This window comes from Lathyrus oleraceus, chromosome 5 (assembly GCF_024323335.1).
Source record: "Lathyrus oleraceus cultivar Zhongwan6 chromosome 5, CAAS_Psat_ZW6_1.0, whole genome shotgun sequence".
NCBI classification, from domain to species: domain Eukaryota; kingdom Viridiplantae; phylum Streptophyta; class Magnoliopsida; order Fabales; family Fabaceae; genus Lathyrus; species Lathyrus oleraceus.
In genome coordinates, this window is record NC_066583.1 from 628,402,769 (window position 1) to 628,429,437 (window position 26,669).

Consider the following 26,669-nt stretch of genomic DNA (forward strand, 5'->3'; position numbering starts at 1 on the left):
CGTAACCTTTAATTCAAATTAATCAGTGATCCCAATTGGAAAACACATGGATCCCTATCCTCAATTATCCTTCTCAACCAATGACCCTTTGACACATCACCAAAAACAAAAGCTAAAGAAACACACATGATAGAATACCCCCTCTCTTCTCTCTCACTTCTCAGCACCTCACCTTCGACACTCGCTCACCTCTCTTCTCTCTCACTTCTTTGAAGAAAGAAAAAAACAAAAAAACTTCTTCGTTCTCCTCTCCGCTGCCACGCCTATCATCATCATCCTCCACCACAAAACCTCGCCGCCATAAACCCTTCTTCCTCTCAATTTACCTCCATCCGCCTCCACACAATCTACACCGAAAACCCTCCGCCACCACTCCAACCCTAAACCACCGCCGAACCACCTTCGTCTTCACCGAAACCCCAAAATCACCAAACTCTCTCTGCTCCGTGCCGCCACCAACCACGATCCTTACCGAAGAAGCAGTAAATAAGATACTCAAGTTCTTATTCAATTCGAAACCCTAAAACTCATCATTCACCACCAATCGACGACACCTACGTCATCTATAACCGTTGCCGCCGATTCCACGCTACCGTGTCGGAGGATTCACCTTCCTCCGACCGCCTCCTCTATCACTCTGACTTCTTCAGTGGAACTATGAAACTATTGATGTTGTGACGGTGAAGAAAACTCTCCAGCAATGTTTGAAGGTCTGGTTCATCAGTTGCTTTTGGGTTACCTGGGTCGATATTTCAAGGACATCCAGAAACGACAACTGAAGATTAGACTTGAGGAAGTACTATTGGAGAATGTGGAGCTGATACTCGAAGCATTTGATTATCTCCAGCTTCCATTCACACTTAAGCAAGGTCGAGTTGGGAGGTTAAGCATCAAAATTCCATGGAAAAAGCCTTGGGACCCCATTATAATTATTTTAGAAGATGTATTTATTTCTGCTTCAAAGCGAGATGATCAAGAGTGGAGTGCTGATGCTGTTGAAAAAAGAGAATTTGTTGGCAAAAAGGGTTGGGGAAATTATCCAGACGTGTGAGTGGTGGTCTTGCTGGGCAATTTTTTATTTCTCATGTCACTGCCAAGATTATTGACAGCATTCGAGTAGGCATATAGAATTTTCATGTTTTGTACAGTGATGTGCAAAATGACCTGGGGCATATTTCACTTGGTTTGAAGTTTTCTAACTTGACCATGAAGCAAAATCTTGTTGGAGATGTTGGGTGCAATGTTGATATTAGGCGAGCTCCTGAGATTTTAGGAAAGATATATAGGAGTGGGGAAACCCCGACTGTTGTTACGTATAGTACTTATATTAAGGGACTTGTCAAACTGTCTCATATCATTTATGTGAATCCATCCTCGATCACATATTGAGAGATATTTCTTAAAATCAAATACAATATCCAAACTTTTTTCCAAATAAAAGGACCATTGGACTGTTGCATTCCGGTGGAACCCTGAACTATCAATCTCAAGGCTTATGTCTTGTTCTTATAAATATTCGTCTTCCAAACCCAAAAAAAATATATACTTAATTCCTACCTTAACACTTTTTCAATAAAGATGGAAATGGAACATGGTGTATACCGTGCACTCCTGAGATTAAGATTCAAGGTGGATGCCTTGCCTATCTTAACTCTTGCCATCGTCTAAAATTGTCAATTCGGTTTCTTCAAACCCATTTCTCAATCAAATTCAAAACACTTAATCTTTATTAAACACTTTTTCAATAAAGATGGAAATGGACCATGGTGTATACCGTGCACTCCTGAGACTAGGATTCGAGATGGATATCTCGCTCATCCAAGTTCTTGCCATCACTCAACATACATCCAATCAATCAAAATCTTTCTCGCCGCCGTGCGACTAATCAAAAACTTTTTTCATAAACGAAAGATATATTGTCTTAAGGTGATGCAAAACAACGTTTCGGCCACGATTGTTGAGTCGAGATAAGTGACGTTTTTCCGAATGTAGATTTGTAAATCCATTCGATGTGTGGTATACGTCCGCTCCTCATCTGTTTTGGGTAAAACAATGTTTTCGTCGATTAATACAATATAGTTTTCGCTAAAATCGACCAACAAACAAACATTTTCTACCCAGAACTACGTAAGCCTTTATTTCTCTTTTGAGATACGTAGGAGCATGATTTGTAAATCTTGTCAGACCCATTAATAAAAAACTTAGGTTTAGTCCTTCGTCAAAAATCCAAAAACATTTCTTCTCTCTTCTATTCTTTCTTTCCCTCGTAATAACTTGAGAAGACTAACATAAACTAACATTCAAAACGAAACTAACTAAATGGTTCCCGTTGAATACAACGGACGTGAGGGGTGCTAATACCTTCCCCTTGCGTAATCGACTCCCGAACCCTGATTTGGTTGCGACGACCAATAATCATTGTCGTTTTGTCTTAGGTTTTATCGATATTTCCCCTTTCCTTTTTAGGAATAAATAAAGTTCGGTGGCGACTCTGTTCAGTCCATCATTGCGAGCGTGCGATTGCGCTTCGCTTTAAAGTCGTATCCCCATTTTCCGAGGTGCGACAAATTCGATACACAATTTTTAAGATTTTTTTTTTTATATTTATTTCTTAATTTATGTCCTTAAAATAAAATAAAATTGGATGAAGTAATTAAACATAATTATTCATTTTCATATTAGCAAACAACTATTATCTCTTGTAAACTTTCCTCTTCTCTGTTCTGTTCTTCTGCTTCCTTTTTCCCTCTCTAAATTCACTTCACTCCAATTCAATTCAACCCAAATTCTCGCGCATTTTCATCATTCTCTTCTGCATCTCGATTCCTCCACTTTCCGTCTTTCATTTTCCCACGAGAGTTAAACGGTATGCATCCTGCGTTGAGCTTCCCCAAATCAGCGAGCTAGGGTTTCCGCCGGGATATCGATTCTCGCCGGGATTCTATCGAAGTGACATAATCGCCGGCAACAATAGCTACCAACTTGCAGGTGAACCCTGAGGTGGAGCAGATCCACGGCCAAATCCGCGATCACTTTCGAGCTCTCGCGTATGTCTCTTAATCACAACAACTAATTTTTAGATCATGCCGAGTATTTTTTTTTGTTAGTACATTGTTTTTATGATTCTAGAACTTGTGAATTATGTTTTTCTTTTTGTTAGTACATTGTTTTTATGATTCTAGAAATTTTGATGGTTAATATTGAATATAATATTGGCCAGTGTGAGTTGGTAATTGCTATAACATACCAACATGTTGAAATATAATTTTAGAGTCCAAGTGTTTAACGGTTTGGAGAGAAACTTGGTCCTGGATATGTAGCCGACCCCACTTAGTGGAATAAAGTTTCATTGCTGTTGTTGTTGAAGTGTTTTATGGTTTGAAGGCACATAACTAGCTGTTTAACTATTTTTAGATAGTGTTAAAGTGATTGATTGTTGTGGTTTATAATATGTTGATATTTTGTGTTATGAGTATGCGAGGAGAGTAATGTGATGGAAGACGCTGTTTCTTCGATTCCACTTGATATTTGAGGTGATGATAGTAGTGAAGATTTCAGGCAGAAACAAGCATTATGTAGATGTACATATGCTCAGACCAACAGTTGGTAGTTAGTACGTTGTGCTTGAGATATAGACCTTTTTGAATTATTTTCAATGAGTATTGACTTGAATCCATCATTTGAAATTTAAATCTCGTGCCCCCTTTCACTTTCAACAGCTACATACGAATATAATACTTGTTTATTTTGATTGTTTTTTAAGGCATAGTTGTCAATCTTAGATATTGGTATGGAGCGGTGGGTCTGAAAACACTGGCTGTATGGCTAATATTCCGAAGATTTGATCCAACATAATTATTTATAAAATGCACCAATAATTGTTGAACAAGAAAGATCTTCCAAAATAAGGACATACTCTGAGTTACTGAGCCGTACTCTAAAAACTAGAACAATGGGTGGTGGCTTGAGTAGCATTACGCAGATAAAAGTAGAGGATAACAGAGTTGCAATCTATAACATATGGGCGTGAAGAGAGGGTGATTAGCAAAGTGGGAAGAGGGTTCATGTTTGAGGTAGAGTAGAAGGGGAAATTGGATACCAGTCCCATCACTCTACACCCTTTAGTAATTTTGAACCTTGTGATTTTTTCACCCGTCCTTCAATTTTGAAATTGTTTTGCTCTTTTTCAGATGCTGAGCTCTGAATCTATCATGTGATTTGTAAATCTGTCCATCAATTTTGAATTGCGATGCTATGTTTGTGTATTCTGTCCTAGTTGTGTCTAGTTTGCAATATATATATGTTATTAAACTATATATAGATATTATATATGATTTATAGCCTACTTCTAGTTAGGGTTGTTCATGGTACAGTTAAGTGAGAAAACCGAACCAAACCAAACCATAATAAAAATCTACTCAAACTGAACCAAACCGTTTCAATTTACTTAGAACCAAACCGAACCAAAATCATTGGTTTGGTGTACCGTTTAGAAATTCCGAACCGTACCGAACCGTTAGAAGACAATTTTTCCAAACCGAACCATTTATTAAAGAACCGAACGATTAAACTATTTTTCAATTTTTAAAAAACAAACTTAAAACTTGTTTTTAGTATTTTTAAAATTTTCAGTTTCGGTTACAGTTTCAGTTTGGTTTCAGTTTCAGTACGGTTCTAGAACTGTTTTGTGCAATATGGTTTGGTTCACTAACCAAGCATAATGGTTCGGTTATTTTAACTTCGGTTCAGTTCGGCGGTACGGCTCAGTTCATGTTTTTTTTGAACAGCCCTACTTCTATTAAGTAAACTTATTAATTAAAAACTTATTTTTTTCCCTTTCGCAAGTAATCCTTAGATAATAACACTCATTCACGCAAAGAACAATCAAAATGTTTCTCGTTGAGTGCAACGGATGTGAGGGGTGCTAACACCTTCCCCTTACATAACCGACTTTCTTACTCTTTTTCTCTTTCCCTCGAGTTTTATGAAGTATTTTTCGCGGCGCAACAACTGTGTTTGTGCTTCATAGTATACTTTCTCTAATTGAAACCATTTCCCTTTCTCTTTAATGAGTGTTTATGAGGAAATATTTTCATTTAATTGTTACTTGGAAGATTAATATTAAAAAGATTATTTCATGTTACAACAATTACTAATTTTCAGAAGAAAAAAGTCACATGGAGTTTCTTTTCTATGTGGGCCAACCAACGTAGTTAGTATATGCATGCATTGTTATATGAGGAAAGCAATTGCCAGAATAGAAACCATTGAAGGAAAACAATGGCCAGAATAGAAACCATTGAAATGAAATTCACAATGTTATATGCTGTTCTCTGTTCTTTGACAAATTTTCTGTCATAATGGGTGTTAACTAGTTTTTAATGTTACAATCTACTATTACCCATATTATGTGATTATCAAAATTGGGTTTATAGTTTAGTTGACTTTTCTTATATTAGTTCATTGAGCTGTGATGAAACCTGTTGTTTCTTTGATATAATGTACTAACTTTATTTATCATTCTAGTTTCTCTTTTCTCAGATTATGCTAAATCCCTAGTGATGTCTTCTAGGAAAGCCTCAGTAGTAACAGCTAGTTCTCTTTTGAGGTTGTGCAATGGCTGTTATATGTCAAGGACTATCTGCACTGCTGCTGAAAGGTGGGATTTTCAATTTTCCGGTGGTTTTAAAGCTGATGCTTCGTCGGGTTACCAACAAAATCAAGCTGGGTTCTATCAGCAGAATGCAAGTGGACCTTATCGGATTAATCATGCTAGTTCAGAGCAAATTTCTGGTCAAACTGCAGGTGGAGGTCATGTAAATAGTACTCAGAATGTAGTTCAAAATAATTTGGCAGAGCATAACGGAAGTGTCAATGGGGACTTTGTTCAAAGCAACTTGAAAATGCAACATAATGTTGGAGTAGGTGTTGATAATTCAAGGGGTTTTAGGATGCATCCTAATACTTTTGAGAAACATAACTGGACACCCAAATCTGGAGAAAAGGTGGAGTTTTCCAATGCATGTAGGTTTCCTAGGCCTTTAGAGTATCAGGGACATCCAAAAGGGAATGTTACCCAAAACATCGGTCATTTTCAGCAGACACCAAATGACTACTACACAAGTAATGAGAGGGGTCAACAGAACGTTACCCAAAACATTGGTCATTTTCAGCAGACACCAAATGACTACTACACAAGGAGTAATGAAATGGGTCAACAGTATTCCGCTTATGGACAGTCTCAGCAGAGTGTAGACGGTCGACATCCTCCAAATTTTAATTCGGCACATAGATCAACCGTTGGATCTCATCTATCGAGTAATCCAAAACCTGATGGCGAATCAGTTGATGCATTTAGTGATAGTCCATATAGAGGTACACTAGAGGAACTGGATAGTTTTTGCATAGAGGGTAAAGTGAAGGAAGCAGTTGACGTTTTGCAAGTGTTGGAAAAGCTTCATATTCATGTGGATTTGCATCGATGTTTGCAATTAATGCACCAATGTAGGAAGGCTAGGTCTCTTGAGGAGGCAAAAGTTGTACACAGACATGCGTTGCAACACTTGTCACCTCTCAACGTCAGCACATGCAATGAAATATTGGAGATGTATTTTGAATGTGGTTCTGTAGATGATGCAGTCAAGGTGTTCAAGAACATGACTGAGTGCGATTTGACTACTTGGTATACTATGATAACGCAACTTGCTAAGAATGGGTTTGCAGAGGATTCAATTGATATATTTACTCAATTTAAAAGCTTGGGACTAAAACCTGATGGCCAACTGTTTGTTGGGGTTTTTGGTGCGTGCAGTATGCTGGGAGATATTGGCGAGGGAATGTTGCACTTTGAATCCATGAGTAGGGACTATGGCATTGTGCCAACTATGGCACATTATGTCAGTTTAGTTGACATGACCGGTAGTATTGGGCATCTTGGTGAAGCCTTGGAGTTTATTGAAAAGATGCCAATGGAACCAAGTGTAGAGGTATGGGAGACTTTGATGAATAGTTGCCGAGTTCATGGAAACACCGAATTGGGGGATCATTGTGCTGAATTAGTTGAGAAGTTGGATCCTTCTCGTTTGAATGAGAAATCAAAAGTTGGTCTTTTACTCGAAGAAACTTCAGACTCAATAAAAAACAAAGAGCAGAACAACTTAGCAAGCAAAAATCTTCTAGAAGTTCGTAGCCGAATCCATGAATATCGAGCAGGTGATACCTCCCATCCAGAAAATGACAAGATCTATGCTTTGCTTAGAGGTTTAAGGGTGCAAATGAAAGAAGCTGGCTATATTGCAGAGACGAAATATGTGTTGCATGACATAGACCAGGAAGGCAAAGAAGATGCTCTCCTTGCCCACAGTGAGAGACTCGCCGTTGCTTATGGTCTCCTCAACAGTTCTGCTCGTTCTCCCATTAGAGTAATTAAAAACCTCCGTGTTTGTGGTGATTGTCATACTGCTCTAAAGATTATTTCTGATCTTGTGGGAAGAGAACTCATCATCCGAGATGCTAAAAGGTTCCACCATTTTAAAAATGGCCTATGCTCCTGTCGGGATTATTGGTGAACACTAACCTAGGTACTTTCCACCTTTGATAGCTAAATATATTCTAACTGAAGTTGTCTTGATTTTCCATAATTGTGTTTGACTAAAATATTTGAAGAAAAATGAACTATATTTTGAAATTTGTATATCAAAATTGTTAAGTGTCCTGTATAATAATTTAGTTTAAATTCTTAAGTCAATTCAATAGATACATGGTTTCACTTTTAGTAACATGCTCTTAGGAACAAAACAATTTTACCCAAGTGTATGTCTTCTGATCATGATTACAAAACTCTGATACTTTGATTAAAACAAATGATTGCATGACAGTTAAATCTACAATTTATGCTGCTAATAGTATAGCCTTAATGTTGCTTTATAAGATTGACTATAACAGGGTTTTAGTTTTTACTTTCATGAGTTACAATCTATGATGCGTAGGTAACGGTCACTGATTATAATTTTTAAGAAACATGAAAGGTAATCCTAAATGACAAACTTAAAAGACTCTTAATTTATAAAGCTGACTCTGGAGGTAACATAAGATGCTAGAAATATAGACAAATATTATAGAATATTTTTCACATAGGATTTAGAGGATGATGGAATGGATTAGAGGATGGTTCTGATGGAATGGATTAGAGGATGGTTCTGATGGAATGGATTAGAGGATGGTTCTGATGGAATGGATTAGAGGATGGTTCTGATATGATACTATGTTGAAGTTATAGGATTTTAGATAAAAATAACGAACTAGAAAGAAAATAAAGATATTGACCTCTATTCATAATACTACTAATTATAATTAATTGAGAAACAAAATCACAAGAATAACTAATCCATATGAAAAGTAACCCTAAAAGAAAATCAAAGATACTTGATAAAATAATCTTAAAAGATAATATAAGTTATACTAAAAAATAAAACCAAAATACTATATGATATTTTTCACATCATCTAACAGAGCAAAAAGCCAAGGTAAATTCATCAAATATAACAAAATGACAAGTATTACTCTTTTTTCTGAAGAATAGTTATAGAGCAATGACAGAGACTTAATTGAGGGCATCAAAGGCTTTTTTTTTTCAAGATTTGTTTGTTGCTACATAAATTACAAACACAGAGGCAAATAATGTAGTTGTAACATGATGTTATGTTTATGTATTGTAGAATACTATACTGCTTGTTTACAACGTCGTATTTGGCATTGAGGTTTTTATTGACTGTGACAGCAATCTTGTTATGAAGGTGTATCCTGACTCTACGCCGGATTGAATAGCGCAGCAGCCGTTGGCAACAACCTCTCGAACATGCTCTTCATGCATCTCATTATTATTGAAATCAATCTTTATGTCCAACATGGGTATTCAAGGAGTGGGGTGTGCATTCAAGGAGTCAAAATTGTTACGAGTGTCAGCATATAACAGAACTCAAACTAATTTATTAGTGTTATTATAGTCAAAGTTTTGTTTGTACTGCTTACCTCGCATCTTCTTTATGGCAAAGTGCTGGCTGCTATGCAAATTGACCTAAAAATTTCCAGTTAGATATATCTATGCCATCTCAGTAACTTAATGCATAATGTTCAAATTTGATATATCATGCATGTTGCATTCTTTCTTATCATGAATCACGAAGGTGAAACATGGCTATTCTTCAATTAGGCATCTCAACTGAAATTTAACAATTCTAGATCTAATTAGTTGTATGCTTTTGGGGAGGTGTATGCTTAATATTCTGGGAACTGGATCTTTCACAAATCGGTATTTTGCAGGAAATGCCATACAATGGACGTGATTACTGAAGACTTGACTGACTGTTATTTGCAAATCAACTCCTTGCTCGAAAAGAATAAACTAAGTGGATGTCCTGATCCGTTCATTGTGAGATACAATTTTATGACCTTGTATGAGCCCATATATCTTTTGGGGTTTCTCAGGTTTTGATCTGTGTAAAAGCGCAACTCAAATTTATCCCCGCCCCTTTTCTATTCCTTAATACCATGCAACGTTTACTTTTTATAACTACTCGTTCATCTTGTACTTGAGCATGTTTGTTTGTTACTGTCCATCTTGTACTTGAGCATGTTTGTTTGCTACTCCCCAAATCAGTTTAATCATTGGTAAATTGATTTTTTTTAATCACGAGGTCTTTGAAATATCCGTTGTGTTGTATGTTTGGAGGCATTTAGTTTCGTTGAATGAGAGAGCAAACTTCTTTGTTGGCAACATTTATAGGCTTCTTTCAATTTCTCGTCATTGATCTGAGGGGCCTATAATTTTCATTGGATGCCAATTTGAGCCTCCACCTACTATTATTTTGTTGTGGCGCGGCAAGGAGGTTCACTGTAGGTTGGCCCACCCTTAAAGGTGTTCATGCAGTATGCAACTATTAAATACTTCTAGGGATGAGAAACTTGATTCCTCGTGCGAATAGACCTACTATGGAGGATGAGAAACTTGATTCCTCGTGCGAATAGACCTACTATGGAGGTGTCTGTTAGGTAGCTGGCTTCCTCCGGCTATTGGGTGGATGCAGGTCAATTCTGACGGGGTACCCCTGGCTGAGCGTGGAAGAGTAATTTGAGATATGATAATTATGTGGTTTTGCCAAATGTTTTGCGTTCTTGTAAAGCACCTGAACTTTGGAGTGCCTATGAAGACTTGCAGTTAGCCATGGTTATAAACTTGGAGCTTTAGAGCTTCAATTAGAAGATGTTTTGAAGTGTTTGTTTAGTGTGCCAACTGTGAATGATTACGGTTGGAATTCAGTCGAGGACTAAGAGCTTGCTCCAAATAAATTAGAATGTTTGATGAATCATGTCTATCCATAAGCTAATATGGCTGCTGAAAGTCCTTAATTCCACCCTCATCTGAAAAATGGATTATTTGTTTTCGTCCACCGTTGATTATGTGTATTGTCACAAAATTAAGGGACTACATAGTCCTTATCAATACATTCAAATAGAAAATTTAGTTAGTCTAATTGATTTGAAAAACAGAGGAAGACATTTTAGTCTTTCTAGATTCAGTTAATGCGGCAAAGCTTCACAACATATTCATGTGCAAACTAATGTCACCAAAAATTTAATTGTCTTAATTCATTTTTGGAATAGATTATATATCATAGATGTTGAATCAAGAATTTAATTATATATCATAGATATTGAATCAAGAATTTAATTGTCTTAATTCATTTTTGGAATAGATTATAAGTTGGAGTATTTTTTTTGTCAAAGAGAATGAGTCATAGTTTGTCATTCTCATTAAACACACAATGCATACGTAGGCATATACCATTGTTATAAGTAGCCGTAGGATTTGATACCAGGTGGAAACATGAGCATCAGTGTTCAATCACTTCAATTATTGTTCATATTAAAATCAAACACCAAAGAAAAATAAAAACACGCATGACAAAACGACAAAAATGACATGCATTTCAGAAGAGGAAAAAAAAGGTTTTTTAAGACCAGATTCTCTAATGTGACAAAACAAGATCCCTTTTCACTCACGTTTTTCTTTTAGAATATTTTTTAAAGAAAAAGATGATCTTTTATTAAATAATTATTATGAGTATTTACTAAAATATACTACTACTTTTAAATGATGAGATTAATTTCTAAACACGATAATGTAAAACTATTATATATATAAATATTTGAAAGAGTATAAAATGGTTGGAAGGTGGAAGTTGAGTGTAGTTGGTGCATACGTTGTTTTTGTCACTGTCAAGACTTAGCACTAAAGCCAACACACCAAGTACAACAGGAAACATTCACAAACAATCATGGATTTTCTAGTTGGAATTTCTCTCAAAATTATTAAATCAAACATTTGGTTAGATTCAAATTTATATTTCAGATAAATGAGATGTCATACGTTCGAATCAATAGTTTACAATCTGATATTTATATATATTTAATAATTGAATTTTCTTAAAAACTTTCTCATATATATATATATATATATATATATATATATATATATATATATATATATATATATATATATATATATATATATATATATATATATATATATATATATATATATATATATATATATATATATATATATTTTATTTATTTTTTATGTATAGATAAAAAAAAGACATTGGAGTGATGTAAACTGTAGTATGTATTAGTAGTAGTGCCCCACCACTCTTATGTCAATCTATGAGTCATCAGTTTTTTTCTTCTTGTTCTTTAAGATTATAATTTACATCTATTCTTTTTCAAGTTTCATCTCTTCCCACAACTTGTCCTAAATCCACCAAATTTCCAAGGTGTCTCTCTTCACTTCAACTTTCTTTTCTCTCTTTATTTTCCACCATCTTTTTTCTTAATTTCTATTTTTTACCTTAAGATGATTGAGCTGATTTTAACACTTGTTTTTTGTTGCATGATTCCTATATGCTGATCGTTTATTTGATACAATAGGTTATTTATTTGTTCTGTTTGTATATTCTGGGAATTTAGCATTTATAGAAAACTTCCCATTTCAGGTGTCAAAAGTTTTAAACTTCAATTGGGAAATACTTCCTTAGGGTTTCATTCATTCTACTCTATAATTTAATTTTAGTTCATTCAAAAAATTGTCTTTTTCTTGCTTCTCTATTGAAAAGGGAAACATACAAATAAGACAAGGAAATTAAAGAGAATTTTTCAAGACTTTATTTAAATTTTCTGAGATTCAACTTAATCTTTGACTCATGTTGATTAAATAGATAATTTCATCTATTTTTCAATTGAATTATTGATTCTGTTCAACTACAACACTATGTAGCATTTGCTTCAAGTACTGCATGTAGTTTTTTTTGTATGGACAAATGAGGGTAAGTTGATCCAAGAGTTGAAATGTTTATTTATACATGGTTCGAATAATTCTCTATGAAAGTCCTTGCATTTAATTCATAGGGGCTTTTCTATATCAATAGGAATCGAACTCGGCAATCCGAGATTTACAACAATTATTATATACCTTGCACACCAACCATTTGTGATAACTCTGGTTGTAGTCATAGGGGCTTTTGTATAGCGGCCTTGTTCATACAAATTTTATTTCTTTATTGTCCGGTTAGTAACATGGAAATGATGTTCCCTTATGCGGTATGCTTACGTCAATTTGACATGATTCCGTGAGAATTCTGTAGCGGAATACAGGTTTCTAATATCTATTTTTCATTTTATTTGGAAGGTAAATGGATTGTTGTTCTAAGAGGTAAAAAATGAAGTGTTTATGTGAGAAAGACTCTGCTCTATGTTCTGTTCATTCAACTTCACACCGTGTTTTCGGATGCCCGTCATGGGGAACTTCTTCTGAACCTGAAGTCCAACAAGCATCCATGTCCAAAAGTTTGAGCTTCCAAGTGGATGCTCTGCCACAAAAATGCCACGACAAGAGTAAGGCACTGAGTTTTCAATTACACGAACATGATTCATCTTCAACTCAATCGACTGATTCATCACAATCAGGTATTTGGATTGAAACACTCATTCGTGTGATTCTATTCTTGTCAACTGGTGTTTACCATTTTGTTCTGCTTTTGGTGTATATATCTACAATTGTGAAGCTGAAGTAGTACTGTGTAGCTCTATGTAGCATCGACACTTCAGATTAATGGTGTGTCTGGTGTTTGACACAACACCGTCCCATGTACTTTACATTCAATTACTTATATTTTTTAAATTATTGTCGGTAACATGTCTATGTAGCTCTCTATTGCTAATAGAAACAAAATAAAGTAATATGATTATGAATCTATGATCCTATGTAAACCTAGCTCCTTAGTTAGCATTGGCTATTTATAAGAGAAAGTTGACATTTTAGATTTCATTGAATAATCAATGTATATGGTCCATTATACAGTCCAGATACATTGATTATTCAATGAATCTAAAAAGTAAATTTTTTCTTATAAATAGGACCGGAGATAGTTCTAGTTTTTCTTGCAAAAATGGAATTTGTCTTAGATGGATAAATCAAAGAAAGAATATTCTTATCAAATACTTTGGCACATTATTTCATAACCGGTATTGAGAATTCAGCTCCTCAAAAGTGAGTTCTCAGTTTATAGGATAATAAAGCAAGATATCTCAATTATTGATGGGAAAATCAATGGTTTGTATGGTAACACATCCATGATTTTCCGTATATGTGTATGTAGTATCAACCATTTTTAACGGTTAAGATTGCTTTCTTTACTCCCTAAAGTGAATTACTTAATTTAGCGCTATCTCCCTATATTGATCTGCTTTGGATACCAGGTCAAATTCCTTTCCAGCCTAGTTCTTCTACTGGTTCAACATTTAAGGGAACCAAGGGGAACGATATGGGATGTCTCATCGGGTCATCATCTATTGGGAGTCCAAATCTCACCATCCATCCTCCATTAGTGGATCCCAGCCAATCACTTGTAAGCAGATATATCTCTACGTTCTAGTGGATGGAACATATATGCAGACACTTTTCTCAAAATTTTGGGTTTCAGGCGCATATTGCATTCCACTTTGCTGATCCATGCTACAGTGGCCTACTTTCTGCTTCATATGGCCATCAATATAAGGTAATTGTACTTAGGATTTATTTTTATCTCTTTCAGTTACCGTTTATTTGTGTCACCTTGTATCAATTCCAACACGTTGATATTAAGATTCAGTTTCCTTTTAAAATTGAATGGATTATGATTATGACTGAATCGTCAAAAAACTTGTAAATAGATGTTAGGATTATGATTACACCTGTTGCTAGTTACACGCTTATAGCATCATGTCATCAAGTTCTGACCAGCTTCTTCATGGCCAGCTAATGGAAACAGCTTCTGTCCGAGTTCCCCTGCCGTCTGATATGATGGAAGAACCCATATATGTGAATTCGAAGCAGTACCATGCTATACTGAGGCGAAGACAGTGTCGTGCAAAACTTGAAGCACACAACAAACTCATCAAGGATCGTAAAGTAAGCATGCTTACATTTCTATTTTGTTACTTCTGTAAAATAAAATTTCTCTTAAACCAATAACATAACAATATTGTTTCACAGCCATATCTTCACGAGTCCCGTCATGTACATGCATTGAAGAGAGCTAGAGGTGCTGGTGGCCGCTTCCTCAATGCTAAAAAACTCGAAGAATCGAAGCTCGCATCACAAAACCATAGCCAAAATGTTTCCACCAGCTATACTTGTTTGAATTTGAATGCAAATATGCCAGAGTCTAAAATGCACGATCAGGTTGAAAACTATAGAGATGATGCTAATGCATCTGATGTCACATATGGATCTAAAAGGAATGAAGAGTTCCGGCAGCAACAGGAGTTGGAGTTCAGGTTATGCAGTTACCCTTCTTCTCAGACTGGAAGAAACATGCAGGATTATACAACTGACAAGTGTGTTGGTGCGAATCAACGCCACCGACTATCGGTTCTCATGTGAGAGACTTATAGAACACATTGTTGTGGTTATTCTTCATCTTCTTTGTTGCATCAGATGATAGAACACATTGTTGTGGTTATTCTTCATCTTCGTTGTTGCATCAGATGAAGGCCGTAGCTTGTGCTTTGCCTCTCCAGCATTGGGAAGTCATCCTTGGCTCATATTTATTTCTGTCTTACTGTTTGATTGTCTTAATTTTCCATCACATTTTACTACTTATTGTTATTGTGTAGCCTATTATCTTTTAGGCAAAAAAGGCAAGCACTGACTTGTCAAAAACAATGGTAATGCTTTTCTATGTTGATGTATGCAGATGACTTTGATGTTGTAATCTTTAAACTTTCTAGTAACTCAACCTTAATCTCTGCAAAGATTTGAGATAATTGTGATGTGAGGTTCATATATAGTTTTTCATATTTATAACAGATTTTACCTATATTTTGATGGACAATTCCAATGAGGAACTCAATGGAAGATTGAACCATATGTAAGGATTATCCATTGTGAAAAAGATAACATGATGTTGTCTTATTTTTTAAAAGAATATGTAAAACTCACTTTTATTTATAGTAATTGCTATTATTATTATTATTATTATTATTATTATTATTATTATTATTATTATTATTATTATTATTATTATTATTATTATTATTATTATTATTATTATTATTATTATTATTATTATTATTATTATTATTATTATTATTATTATTATTATTATTATTATTATTATTATTATTATTATTATATTATTATTATTATTATTATTATTATTATTATTATTATTATTATTATTATTATTATTATTATTATTATTATTATTATTATTATTATTATTATTATTATTATTATTATTATTATTATTATTATTATTATTATTATTATTATTATTATTATTATTATTATTATTATTATTATTATTATTATTATTATATTATTATTATTATTATTATTATTATTATTATTATTATTATTATTATTATTATTATTATTATTATTATTATTATATTATTATTATTATTATTATTATATTATTATTATTATTATTATTATTATTATTATTATTATTATTATTATTATTATTATTATTATTATTATTATTATTATTATTATATTATTATTATTATTATTATTATTATTATTATTATTATTATTATTATTATTATTATTATTATTATTATTATTATTATTATTATTATTATTATTATTATTATTATTATTATTATTATTATTATTATTATTATTATTATTATTATTATTATTATTATTATTATTATTATTATTATTATTATATTATTATATTATTATTATTATTATTATTATTATTATTATTATTACTATTACTATATTATTATTATTATTATTATTATTATTATTACTATTATTATATTATTATTATTATTATTATTATTATTATTATTATTATTATTATTATTATTATTAATATTATTATTATTATTATTATTATTACTATTATTATTATTATTATTATTATTACTATTATTATTATTATTATTATTATTATTATTATTTTTTTCAAGTTTGTAGGCTTCATCTCAATGTTATCATTTAGCTAGCGATATGTTATATTTTATACAATTTATAAAAATGTATAGTTCTCTTTGATATCTTCATATAGTAAACAATGTTTAATCATATGTATTAATTTCTTTTTGGTTTGGTTTAAAAATTGACGACTTTTTTATAGTACAATCCATCGATGGGACTAACTTGTTGCAAGAAAATATAAACATCGACAATCATTATATTTGTAGTGAAAAAACTGAATTTTTAAATAGTAAAATAATTTTTTAATGCATATTATATATTATTAGGGTATTACGTGAAAATATTAAAATGTCCTTAAATTTTAAAGACGTGTCTTCAGACGCATCTCAAATACATATAACGTAGATCAATTCTGAGTTACATTTTAGGAGTGTATTTTTTTTATCTAAAGATACATCTCTGAATTTGCTCGTAGATGCAACTCTGTAGCATATTTAAACAAAAACAGAAGTAGAAAACTAGAAAGTTGTTTTTTGACAAAATAAAATTACCATTCATAACATAAAATCATCATTACATAGATGATGTTAACATAAATCAAACATGACCTTTTAGTATTCAGGTGGACGCTTCAACATCTTCATAATATTTTCGACCGATCATGAAATCGTCGCTTCCACCTGGATCAAAACTTTTGTTTCGAAACCGAAAAACGTATTCCACATAGCCCTTATATCTGCATTAGGCTTGAGCTCATAGTTGTTGAACTCTACCAGGTGATATCATTCTAGGAATTATAATATTTTGACCTAATATGATAATGACTTCGACAAAATAATTTGAGATAAGGTTGATTAACTGTTTTTAGCCTTCGTTTCTTGAAGGACGCGTGGAAGCCTGTGAAGGGCAAAACACATGCCGGCGATAACATGTCATTCTTTGGAGAGAGGACGGTTTGTTACCGTTATTGTCGATTTAATATAAATAGGAGTCCTCGTATCAGGATTCAGTGTGTTTAATTGTATACAAAACTCATATTACTCAAAGTATCTAAGTGTATTAAGAAAAGAGTTGTTGAGCGAAATGTAAGTATGAATCACCATATTTTCATTCAATGTCAAATCATTTACCTTAATGTTATCTTCATATCTTTTAAGTTTTAGTCAAAATTATTCTTCATTTCTTTATATTTGCAGTCGAAGTTTTTCTTTATTCCTGTATAAATTATTCTTGCATTGCTTTAAAGTCACAAACTAGTGTAGAAATACTCATTATCAAGAAAAACTTAAGAAAATTAGGCACATATGTTCTAGGATCAATCTAGTCGATCATGTAAGTAATCAAAGTATCAATTTTGAAGGACTAGTAATTGTTTACCAAAATACATGGTAAAAAAATTGGAACGCCTAGTGGGACCCGAATGCTTAGGCATTTTAAATTTTTTTTTTGCATTAGTTCTTCATACACAAAACTAATTTTCAAACTTTGTTGCATGAGATTGAGAAGTGGTAGGATAGTCATAAATAACGAAGCTTTGCCAAAAAAAGGAAAATTGTTAGTAAAATGGTTAATCCATCAAATAAAAATGGAGAGCAACCCTCTCAGACAATAGGGGAAAACACAACTGCAATGATTGTGACTGAAGCGATACCGTCGATGATGAGTACGACGATAATACCGTCAAGTACCTAAAGTGGACCAATATTATCCCCAATGATAACGTAGAGTCAACCAGTGACTCCAAAACCCGTAGCGTCCAGTAGTTTCAGGCCATATGTGTCTGGATTCACAATGTCTTGCGCCACTCAAACCGGCGCCTCCTCCTAACGTAAAATGGATGCACCCGTTCATCTGGCATATCTGTTTTAAAAGATGGTTATTTTGAAGAAAAAATTAATAAAATAATTATTTTAAAATATTTTTTTTTTAAATAGTGGTTATTTTTAAAAAAAAAATCTTCAAAATCACCTGTCAGCAAAATTTTAATATCTTTTGTATGTATGTATGGATACATAATCTATTATGTAGGTCTTTTTGTATGCCACGTGACCTTTTTTTTTCCTTTAAAGCTTCTTGTACTTACTTTCTTTTGAATTTCAAAAATATCTTACTTTTGAAATTGCAATTCCTTTCTGCTTTGGATGGTTACTATTGTTTGAAATTTTGGCGGATGCTTGTTTTCGAAGATGTATATCTTGACCTTTGTCTTTGAATAAGAGAGCATTATTTCAAGAATATCTTGACCTTTGTCTTTGAAAGCATTATTTCAAGAATATATTTTCCTCAATTTTTTTTAGTTTGAATGTGAGAGTGCAATTTTACGTAAAACAATGCTACATGATAAAAAATAGTAGGAGATAAAACAAATATTAAACGCTGTAAAAGAAAAGGACCATAAACCATATTTTAAAAATAATGGACTAAAAGTTAATTTTTATCAAATTAGAAAAATTAAATATACACTTAAATCAGTTGAATATTATAAATTAATTAGTTTTACAAAATAAAATATAAATATAAATAGTATTTAAATAGTTAATGTTTCTGAATGGCATTTAACAACATAAGCATGCTTTTAAAAATGTGTTTTAATATCACCTCTTTTAAAGAATATATTTTTATAAAAAAAAGAAAACATACACCGATAGTATAATAAAATATGTTTATACGTGAGATATATCCCCTACCTTTAAACTCATTTTTTATCAGACTCTTTAAACTCATTTTTACCAGACTCTTACTATTTTTAGGGCTGAAATAATAATACACTTTGATAAATCAATCTTTAAATCATAAAATAATCCGAAGAAATTATATGCTGAATTAAAATTTATATTGGCATGTTGTGAATCTATTGATCTAGCACATATGCATTAAAACTCATTCAGGCAATCTGGATCCCTTGACAATTCAGGCCTTCATCCATTGCTAATAAAGAGAGCACACCCATTTCGGGCGAGTCGCACGTTACAATGCTGATTTCATATCTTGTTTAGGGTGATGTTTAGACAAACATACACTATGTCTACACTACTACTATTCATACGCATCTACAATCAAAAGGGACTATAGAAACAAAGATGGGAAAATGTCATTCCTTCATTTGGTGCAAATGTCGTTTTGCTAAAATTTCCAAACATTAATGTTACCAGCCCAGCATATTGTGGTTCAATAGCCAAAACGAGACTAGAGAAAAGACTTGGCTTTTCCCAGTAAACAATGCTTCAACTACGGATACATACATATACCAAAGAAGGGCATAAAAAAGAAACCTATGTCTTAAACTTCATAAAAACTATCCATCAACTTCATCTAAGAAACAAAAGCATATTAACCAGATCAGTAAAGACTCCAACATAGTTTGTCTCTGAATGAAATTTTGCTAGCGAGCTCTCTTGTTACTACTGCATGAGGGGCACTTGTATTGCTTGATATGCTCGGCCCGTGCTGGAGTGATTTTCACACATTTGCCATGGAACCACTTCTCACAAATATCACAGCAAATCCAGAACTCATCAGTGCCATCATTATCACCACAAGCCCCACACATGGCTTCTCCATGTTCATCATCATCATTCTCTTCCAGTCCTTCCTCCTCATCTTTTGGTTGTAATGCCTTTGGTAGTCTGCTCTGAGTTTCAGGAGCCCGCTGCTCAAACAGTCAACAATTAGACAAGTGCACAGACTATATCAGAAGTAGAAAAGAACACAAACAAGATATCAAAAAGAGACTACCTATACAAGTTAGATATTCTAACCCCCCACAGAATTTTGCAATGAAAGTACATCAACATAACTTATTTAAGGAAATGAATCCTCCTGTGTTGAATTTTGTAATTTTGAAAACCTGTGTATATGCCTCTTCATTATTTAAGTGGAGCCATATCATAGTTAATGGATATGAATGAAGAGAGATAGACACGATTTTATTATTACACGGTCATGTGAAATGTCAACACGAGATGCTCCCTTTCCAACCAGTACATATCATTAACAGTGACTTTAACCATATATTTCTAAAACAATTATGTGATACTGATGTCAATGAATATCAACATTCTAAGCGCCAAATTCAAAATGACAGTAAAGAAAATGATATAGTAAATTGAATGCTCTACTCTCTTCTCTTTTTCCATAACTTACACAAGTAGCAGTTCAAATAAAAACAGAAGTCAACATTCAAAATACACATCTGCATGCCATAACTATTTAGTCAAAAGTCTCCATGATTTGTCTACGGTTTACCCTGTAATGGGTAGGGCAGACAAAAGATAGTTGGGCAGAATCCACAAACTAGTTTTCCTTTTGAAAGTTTATCTTAATGCTTCTAGTTCTATTCGGTAAAGTTTTCATTTCAACTTGTATAGGGACATGTGCACGGTGCACCATACCAACCCATTTCTCTATTCTATTTTTATCTAGAGCAAAGAGAATATAAATGATTAAAAACTGCCAAAGAAGTAAGAGCACAGCCAACACATCATAGCTTCTTATATTGTAGGCTAAGGGTTATGCACACCTTTGAGATACCGTGATATGTCTAAACTTTTAAGATATATATCAGTAAATTAGCATAGATTTAACAGAATGTTAAAACTTAACTTCTGATACTACCTTGCAATATCTTACTAGTTGTAACATCAAGGAGATGGCTATATAGATTTAGGGCATATGCAATAGGCCCTTTAATTCTTTACCTTGAAGCCTTAAATTAAAAGAGGGTTGCTACCTAAAAATAATCTACACTTGAAAAAACATCCTGAGTTTTACACGCTGCAATTCAGATAGAAAAATATTTATGAGAAGATGTATTCATTAGCCATGAATGTTTGTCAAGAATTATTTACCACTTTAGAACTGGACTTAGATTTGCTGCCACTGTTGTTTGAGACTGAGGACTTCTCTTTGGCTGGTTTCTTGGTTGAGCCATTAACAATTTCAAATATTGTTGGTAGTTCATTAATCATATTGAATAGACGTTTCCTGCATCAAAAATGGCAAATCATGACTGGATGAATGCATAATAAAATGCATATGACATTACCAAGTATCCAATACAATACACGGGTGATTACATGATGACCGAAAGAGCATTGATTGGGCCTGCTAAGGAAAATACCACTTGATAAGGATCTTGCATTCACATGATATAATCAATATATACGTCCAACTTTCCTTCTTGCCCTATCTTAAGATCAATACTCAGCAGGTAATAACTGCCATAGAGTTTGCTGCCATGTCTGATGTGACTAAGAGGTCACAGACTTGAGTTGTGGAATCAGCCTCTTGCAGATGCAAGGTAAGACCCACTATGGGTTTGATCCTTCCCTGAATCTTGTCATAACTGGAGCTTTATATCACCAGGTTTCCCCTTTTTCAAAGGAAAATAAATGGTGACCATTTTTTTGTATGCATCAACATCTTTGTTTCCGTGGTCGGATACTGCCTCAACAATGATTTATAAGCAAATAAAATTGAAAATCAACACTGATACTAGAAATAAGGTATAAAGTGTAGAGAATTGCTCTGTGCTAAACAATAGAACTCCTATTCAACAAGGGGCTAAAGAAAAATCCAGCACAACAATGACTAAACCGCTGTAATTATAAGAAAAGTATGATCGAAACTACTGCCTTAATTTAATACTCATCCTGAACCACCTTTTTTACAAGGTGACTTCTGATAAATTTAGATATGCCCCGTGTGATATATACCTGTCAGTTCTGTCAAACGCAAATCTAGCTCCAAAGTAGAATGCAAGGGAAAGCAACCATGTATCACTATGAACAGCAACTAAGGATAACCAGTCTTTTTCTTGCATGCCATCCCTAGCAAAGTTGATACCCAGCACAGGCTCAGGAAGCTCTGGAGGAACTTCCTCAACAGGTAAATTCACTTCCCACTTCTCATTAAGTAATCCATATAAGCACAAATTCTCTTTCTCTGAAAGAATACAATAACAGATATTAAAGGTCATATATGGAACACAACAGCCACAAAGGAAAGCAAATTAATATAGATAAAACAATTTGTAACATTTCCAGTATTAAAATTTGCAGCAGTTTAATTTAAATCCATTATATCTTCATCTCTAAATAAAATTGACCCCAAGAGGTTTAGATTAGTATCAAGCATTCCATATAATCCTGCCAGAATTCTATATGACCCTTCCGGCTTCCCCAAAAAAAATCAACAATGAGATTTCTTAATTGGTGACCTTACGGGAAAATCATGTACCATACATCAATCCCTAGTCAGTGTTATTCTCTTCCCATTGCCTTTTATTATATATTAAAAAGTTCACAATAAGCTTGAATACCCTATGCAAATATATTTAACCATAGCAGGTTACAAACTTTGCAATATATACAGCCTATGGCTACATTGACTGATGAGTAAAAGTAAGGCGGCTCAAAATCCCCCACATCAGAACTCAAAGCTACAAATCAGGTAATAGAGAACAGTGAGTTGTCAACTGAAGTACATAACTAATAGGTTTAAAAATATACATTTGGTCCTAGCAAATACTTGCAAATACATCGCCTTTTGTTTTAGTTTCTCCAACACTAGCAAATTTTACACACATATTAGAGTGACCAATTTCTATACCAAAAAATTTCGCCTTGACTAAAACAAAACGATAAAGAACAGAAGTAAAATGGAATATATTCGCACAAATCAAATGCATATTTTAACCTAACTAACAACTTAAAGCATCCGAATCAGACAAAGCCGTGATACCAAATTTCAAACTAAAAGAAATCATTAAAACCTAAAATTATTGAAAAAGAAAAAGGATTCAAATTCAAATATCAACAACAAAACGATATTCATAATATTTTTTTAGAGAAATGGAGTTAAACTAACCAGGATCACATTGTCTGTAGAAATCTTCAACATCTGCAAGAACAGCAAGAACAAACATTAGCACAAAAATAAACAAATTTCAAAAACCTATACATGAAATCCAAAATTGACAACACAGCATGAAGCTAGAGTAGTAGATCAAGCAATGAATTGAAAAATCCCAAGCCAAAATTGAAAAAAAAATGGCAAAAATTGCAAAAAAAAACAAAAATTAGTACCAACAGTTAGGGCTTTGATGATTCCAGCTCTTCGGCTTTTGAAATCCTCGAAAATATCTTCCACAGAGCGACCTCGACCTTCCATTTGATTCAATGAGAAATCGTTATGTTTATGGTTAAGGGTTTCGTTACAGTAAAACGCAAAGAGAGAATGAAACGATGTCGTTTTAGGGTTTTTTTTAGTCACGTTCTCTCGCAACGCAAGAGATGAGACTCACACTAACATAAAGACGAAAACGTTTTTATATAATTATTTGAGAAAAACTGAGACAAACTCAGAGAACAAAGGAAAAACACAACACAACGCAGTTTCTTCTTCCTTCGAGTCAGTGCGTGTGGATTTTATTTTACGGGCGGGGATTCTCTGTGCTCGACTCCACTGTAATAGAGTTATGGTGTCGTGATGGACGGTTATTAGGAATTTGTGTAATTTGCTTTCTACGTTTTTGTTAATAAAAAAATAAAAAGTATGTGTGTGCAATGATGCAACCGAATGGGACCCAACTAGATGCAAGCAAAAATGTATTCTCTTGCTTGCGTTACGTCAACACTTTTTTTTATTATCCATTACAAAATAAAACAGATATTGCATATTACTATAATTTAAAAATACTTCACATTTTATTATTAAATATTTTAAATTTTAAATAAATTTTAAAACAAAATAGAATACTTTACATTTTATATATATTCAAAATATAAAGTAAAGTTTTTTAATATGATGTGTTACTTGTATATTTATTTTTAATTTTTTATTTAATTTTTTTTATCGAATGACCAATTTAAAATTCATAGCTCAGTTTTTATAAGATAAATTTGTAAGAAGAGATTTTGTAAAAATATATATCAGTTGAAGACACAAACTTAATTATGCAATTTTCTTTATTGACACGATTCTTAATGAAATGGTGTTTAATCTTGATGTGTTTAACACAAGCGTAAAGTACCATATTTTTAGTGAGATTTATGGTTGTAGTGTTATCACATTTTATCAAGACACTTCTCAGATTAACTTTGTAGTTACTTAAATTGTGTTTCATCTTGATAACTTGCACACAATAACTATCCACATTGATGTATTATTCGATCAGATTTACAACCAGCGAAATCGAAATCAGAGTATCTAAATAAAGTATAATCAACCCCTTTAGTGCGCCATAAATACATAAGTAGTGTGCTAGTGAAATATCTCATAATGCATTTGACCATATAGAGATGTGATTAATTGGGGTTTGCTTGAAAACATGCACATAGACAAACAACAAACATAATATTAAGACGAGATGTAGTAAGATAACGGAAGAAATCGATCATACATCAATATTTTCTTTCTTCAATTGCCTTTCCTCCTTTGTCCTTATCCAAACTACACAACATACTCATTGGAGTAGATATTGATTTTTCTTTTTTCATACATAATATTTTTAAAGAATCATTACAATATTTAGCTTGATTGGTGAAGGCATCTTTCTTTGATTGATAAATTTGTAACCAGATAAAGTATTGAAACTCCGTCATCATAGAAGTTTCAAATTCATCATGCATCATATCAGAAAAATCATTGAACAATGACTTATTAGTAGCACGGAATATAATATCATTTACATATATTTGCACAAGTAAAATGTCATGCTTAATTTTCTTAATAAAAAATGTTGCATCAACCTTCCCTTTTTGAAACTTATTTTTGTTGGACAAGTGACTTCAAGCATGAGAGAGATGTGAATTGTGGTATTTAAAATTCATGATTAGTTTTATACTTTTCTCGATTAAGATCATGTTAGTAATTTTGCTCAAGTAAATCGCACCAGAGTTAAATAATAAAAAGTAAATAGTGGAAAGTAAAAAGGATAAGGTTAGAGAGATTGCACTAAAGAGTTATACAGGTTTGGTCGAACGTTAGCCAAGTCTTGTCCCCAAGAGGTCTTCTTGCATTTTAACTATAAACTTGTGAGCTTTTTAGGATATGCCCACCAACATTTATACAAGTTGATCTTGAGATTTTTACAAGTTTATCCTCAACTATATATAATTTTTATCACAGGCTAAACTAGAATCTTCTTAGAGATTTTCAGTCTGATCTCAATAACTGAAACATAACTTTTTCCAGCAAAGCTCAATAAACCACAACAGAGATTTCATGACTGATTTATCTCTCGAACAAAAAAAATTAACGACTTTGGGAATGAAATAAAATTAATAATAACAATATAAAGAATAAAGACATGAGGTACATGATATTTATCCCAAATTACCTAATTAACTTTTTGGTTTCAATTATGAGAAAATAGAGCATGTTATAAAAAAGAAGATAAATATGAACTACACCCACTTTCGTGGTGTGTGTAGTTTGACGTGTTTTTGGCACATCTAATCGGCTTTCTCAAATGAGAGTGTGACATCTTGTTAGCTCGTTATCGATTGTTTTAGTAATCTGCAGTCAGATGCTGAAACACTACCTTTCAGTACATGATCAGCATTTGGGTTGCATCTGCTCTCGCTAGTCGACATAAATATATTTAAGTTTTTAGATTCTGAACTAACTTTTAAGCTCTTTATTTTCTCATGATTCATAAACGGATAAGTCCATTGGGGTTTGGCATGAGATAGATCTCATGACCCATTGTCCCTAAAGGACTGCTCACTCACGGTGAGATTTATTGGATATAAACAAGATAAAGATATAGCATGCATAGAAAATAGATAAAGTAATGCAATAAAATGAAATAAGATAAATAAACTTAAAGGAGCGCAATACTCGAATGAAGGAAATCTAGAAATTACAGCAAAAGTTACAGAGAAATTATAGATGAAAGCTTAATATAAAAAAACTTAATTGAAATAAGCAGTAAAGCAAAAGTCTCCTAAAAAATAGTCACTCTCAATTTCAAACAAGTGACCACCTATTTATACACTAAATACATTATTAAGACCTCATAATTTTCATCACTAACATAAATGGTCATTTATGGATGAAAAAATGCACTTTTGAAAGTCCAGAAGTCGGGAAACAGTTACGGAATGTCAAAGTTCGCAAAAGAAACTAGGTCTGACACGGGGGAGGGGGGTCATCTTAAAGAACAGGACTCATG

At 32.8% G+C, this 26,669-nt stretch overlaps 4 protein-coding genes across 8 annotated transcripts in view; 3 read left to right on the top strand and 1 right to left on the bottom strand.

Annotated features, from left to right (window-relative positions):
- LOC127087303 (polyadenylate-binding protein-interacting protein 3) overlaps nt 1-9,615 on the top strand; it is a 28,267-nt gene extending 18,652 nt beyond the window's left edge. The window contains exon 16 of one of the 2 annotated variants that reach the window (XR_007789828.1): nt 9,421-9,615. Coding sequence is in view for 1 of the 2 variants with exons in the window: in XM_051028185.1 (XP_050884142.1) it covers nt 9,322-9,351 (30 nt within the window). In the remaining variant the exon portion in view is untranslated. Of the gene's footprint in view, nt 1-9,321 lie in introns of both variants that reach the window. The other variant, XM_051028185.1, reaches the window with a different exon arrangement.
- On the top strand, nt 2,664-9,146 carry LOC127087302 (pentatricopeptide repeat-containing protein At4g32450, mitochondrial). Of its 4 annotated transcripts, none has more exons than XM_051028180.1 (3): nt 2,664-3,047; nt 5,527-7,580; nt 8,780-9,146. In XM_051028180.1, the coding sequence occupies exon 2, from the start codon at nt 5,562-5,564 to the stop codon at nt 7,566-7,568; it is 2,007 nt and encodes a 668-aa protein (XP_050884137.1). In that variant the 5' UTR covers nt 2,664-3,047; nt 5,527-5,561; the 3' UTR covers nt 7,569-7,580; nt 8,780-9,146. The 4 variants fall into 4 exon arrangements, with proteins under 4 accessions (XP_050884137.1, XP_050884136.1, XP_050884138.1 ...); XM_051028179.1 differs by having other exon boundaries at nt 8,796-9,146; XM_051028181.1 differs by having other exon boundaries at nt 5,542-7,580; nt 8,796-9,146.
- A 2,063-nt stretch (nt 9,616-11,678) lies between the features above and the next one.
- LOC127087306 (nuclear transcription factor Y subunit A-8) lies at nt 11,679-15,363 on the top strand. The gene is made up of 6 exons (XM_051028188.1): nt 11,679-11,834; nt 12,746-13,023; nt 13,816-13,964; nt 14,040-14,114; nt 14,354-14,506; nt 14,591-15,363. Exons 2-6 carry the CDS (start codon nt 12,777-12,779, stop codon nt 14,978-14,980), a joined length of 1,014 nt encoding a protein of 337 aa, XP_050884145.1. The 5' UTR covers nt 11,679-11,834; nt 12,746-12,776; the 3' UTR covers nt 14,981-15,363.
- Nucleotides 15,364-19,573: 4,210 nt separating this feature from the next.
- Nucleotides 19,574-23,958, bottom strand: LOC127087307 (PHD finger protein ALFIN-LIKE 3). Its single transcript, XM_051028189.1, has 5 exons — nt 23,578-23,958; nt 23,360-23,392; nt 22,207-22,435; nt 21,340-21,475; nt 19,574-20,141 (listed from the first exon to the last, which is right to left on the bottom strand). The coding sequence occupies exons 1-5, from the start codon at nt 23,660-23,662 to the stop codon at nt 19,875-19,877; spliced, it is 750 nt and encodes a 249-aa protein (XP_050884146.1). The 5' UTR covers nt 23,663-23,958; the 3' UTR covers nt 19,574-19,874.
- Nucleotides 23,959-26,669: the final 2,711 nt, after the last annotated feature.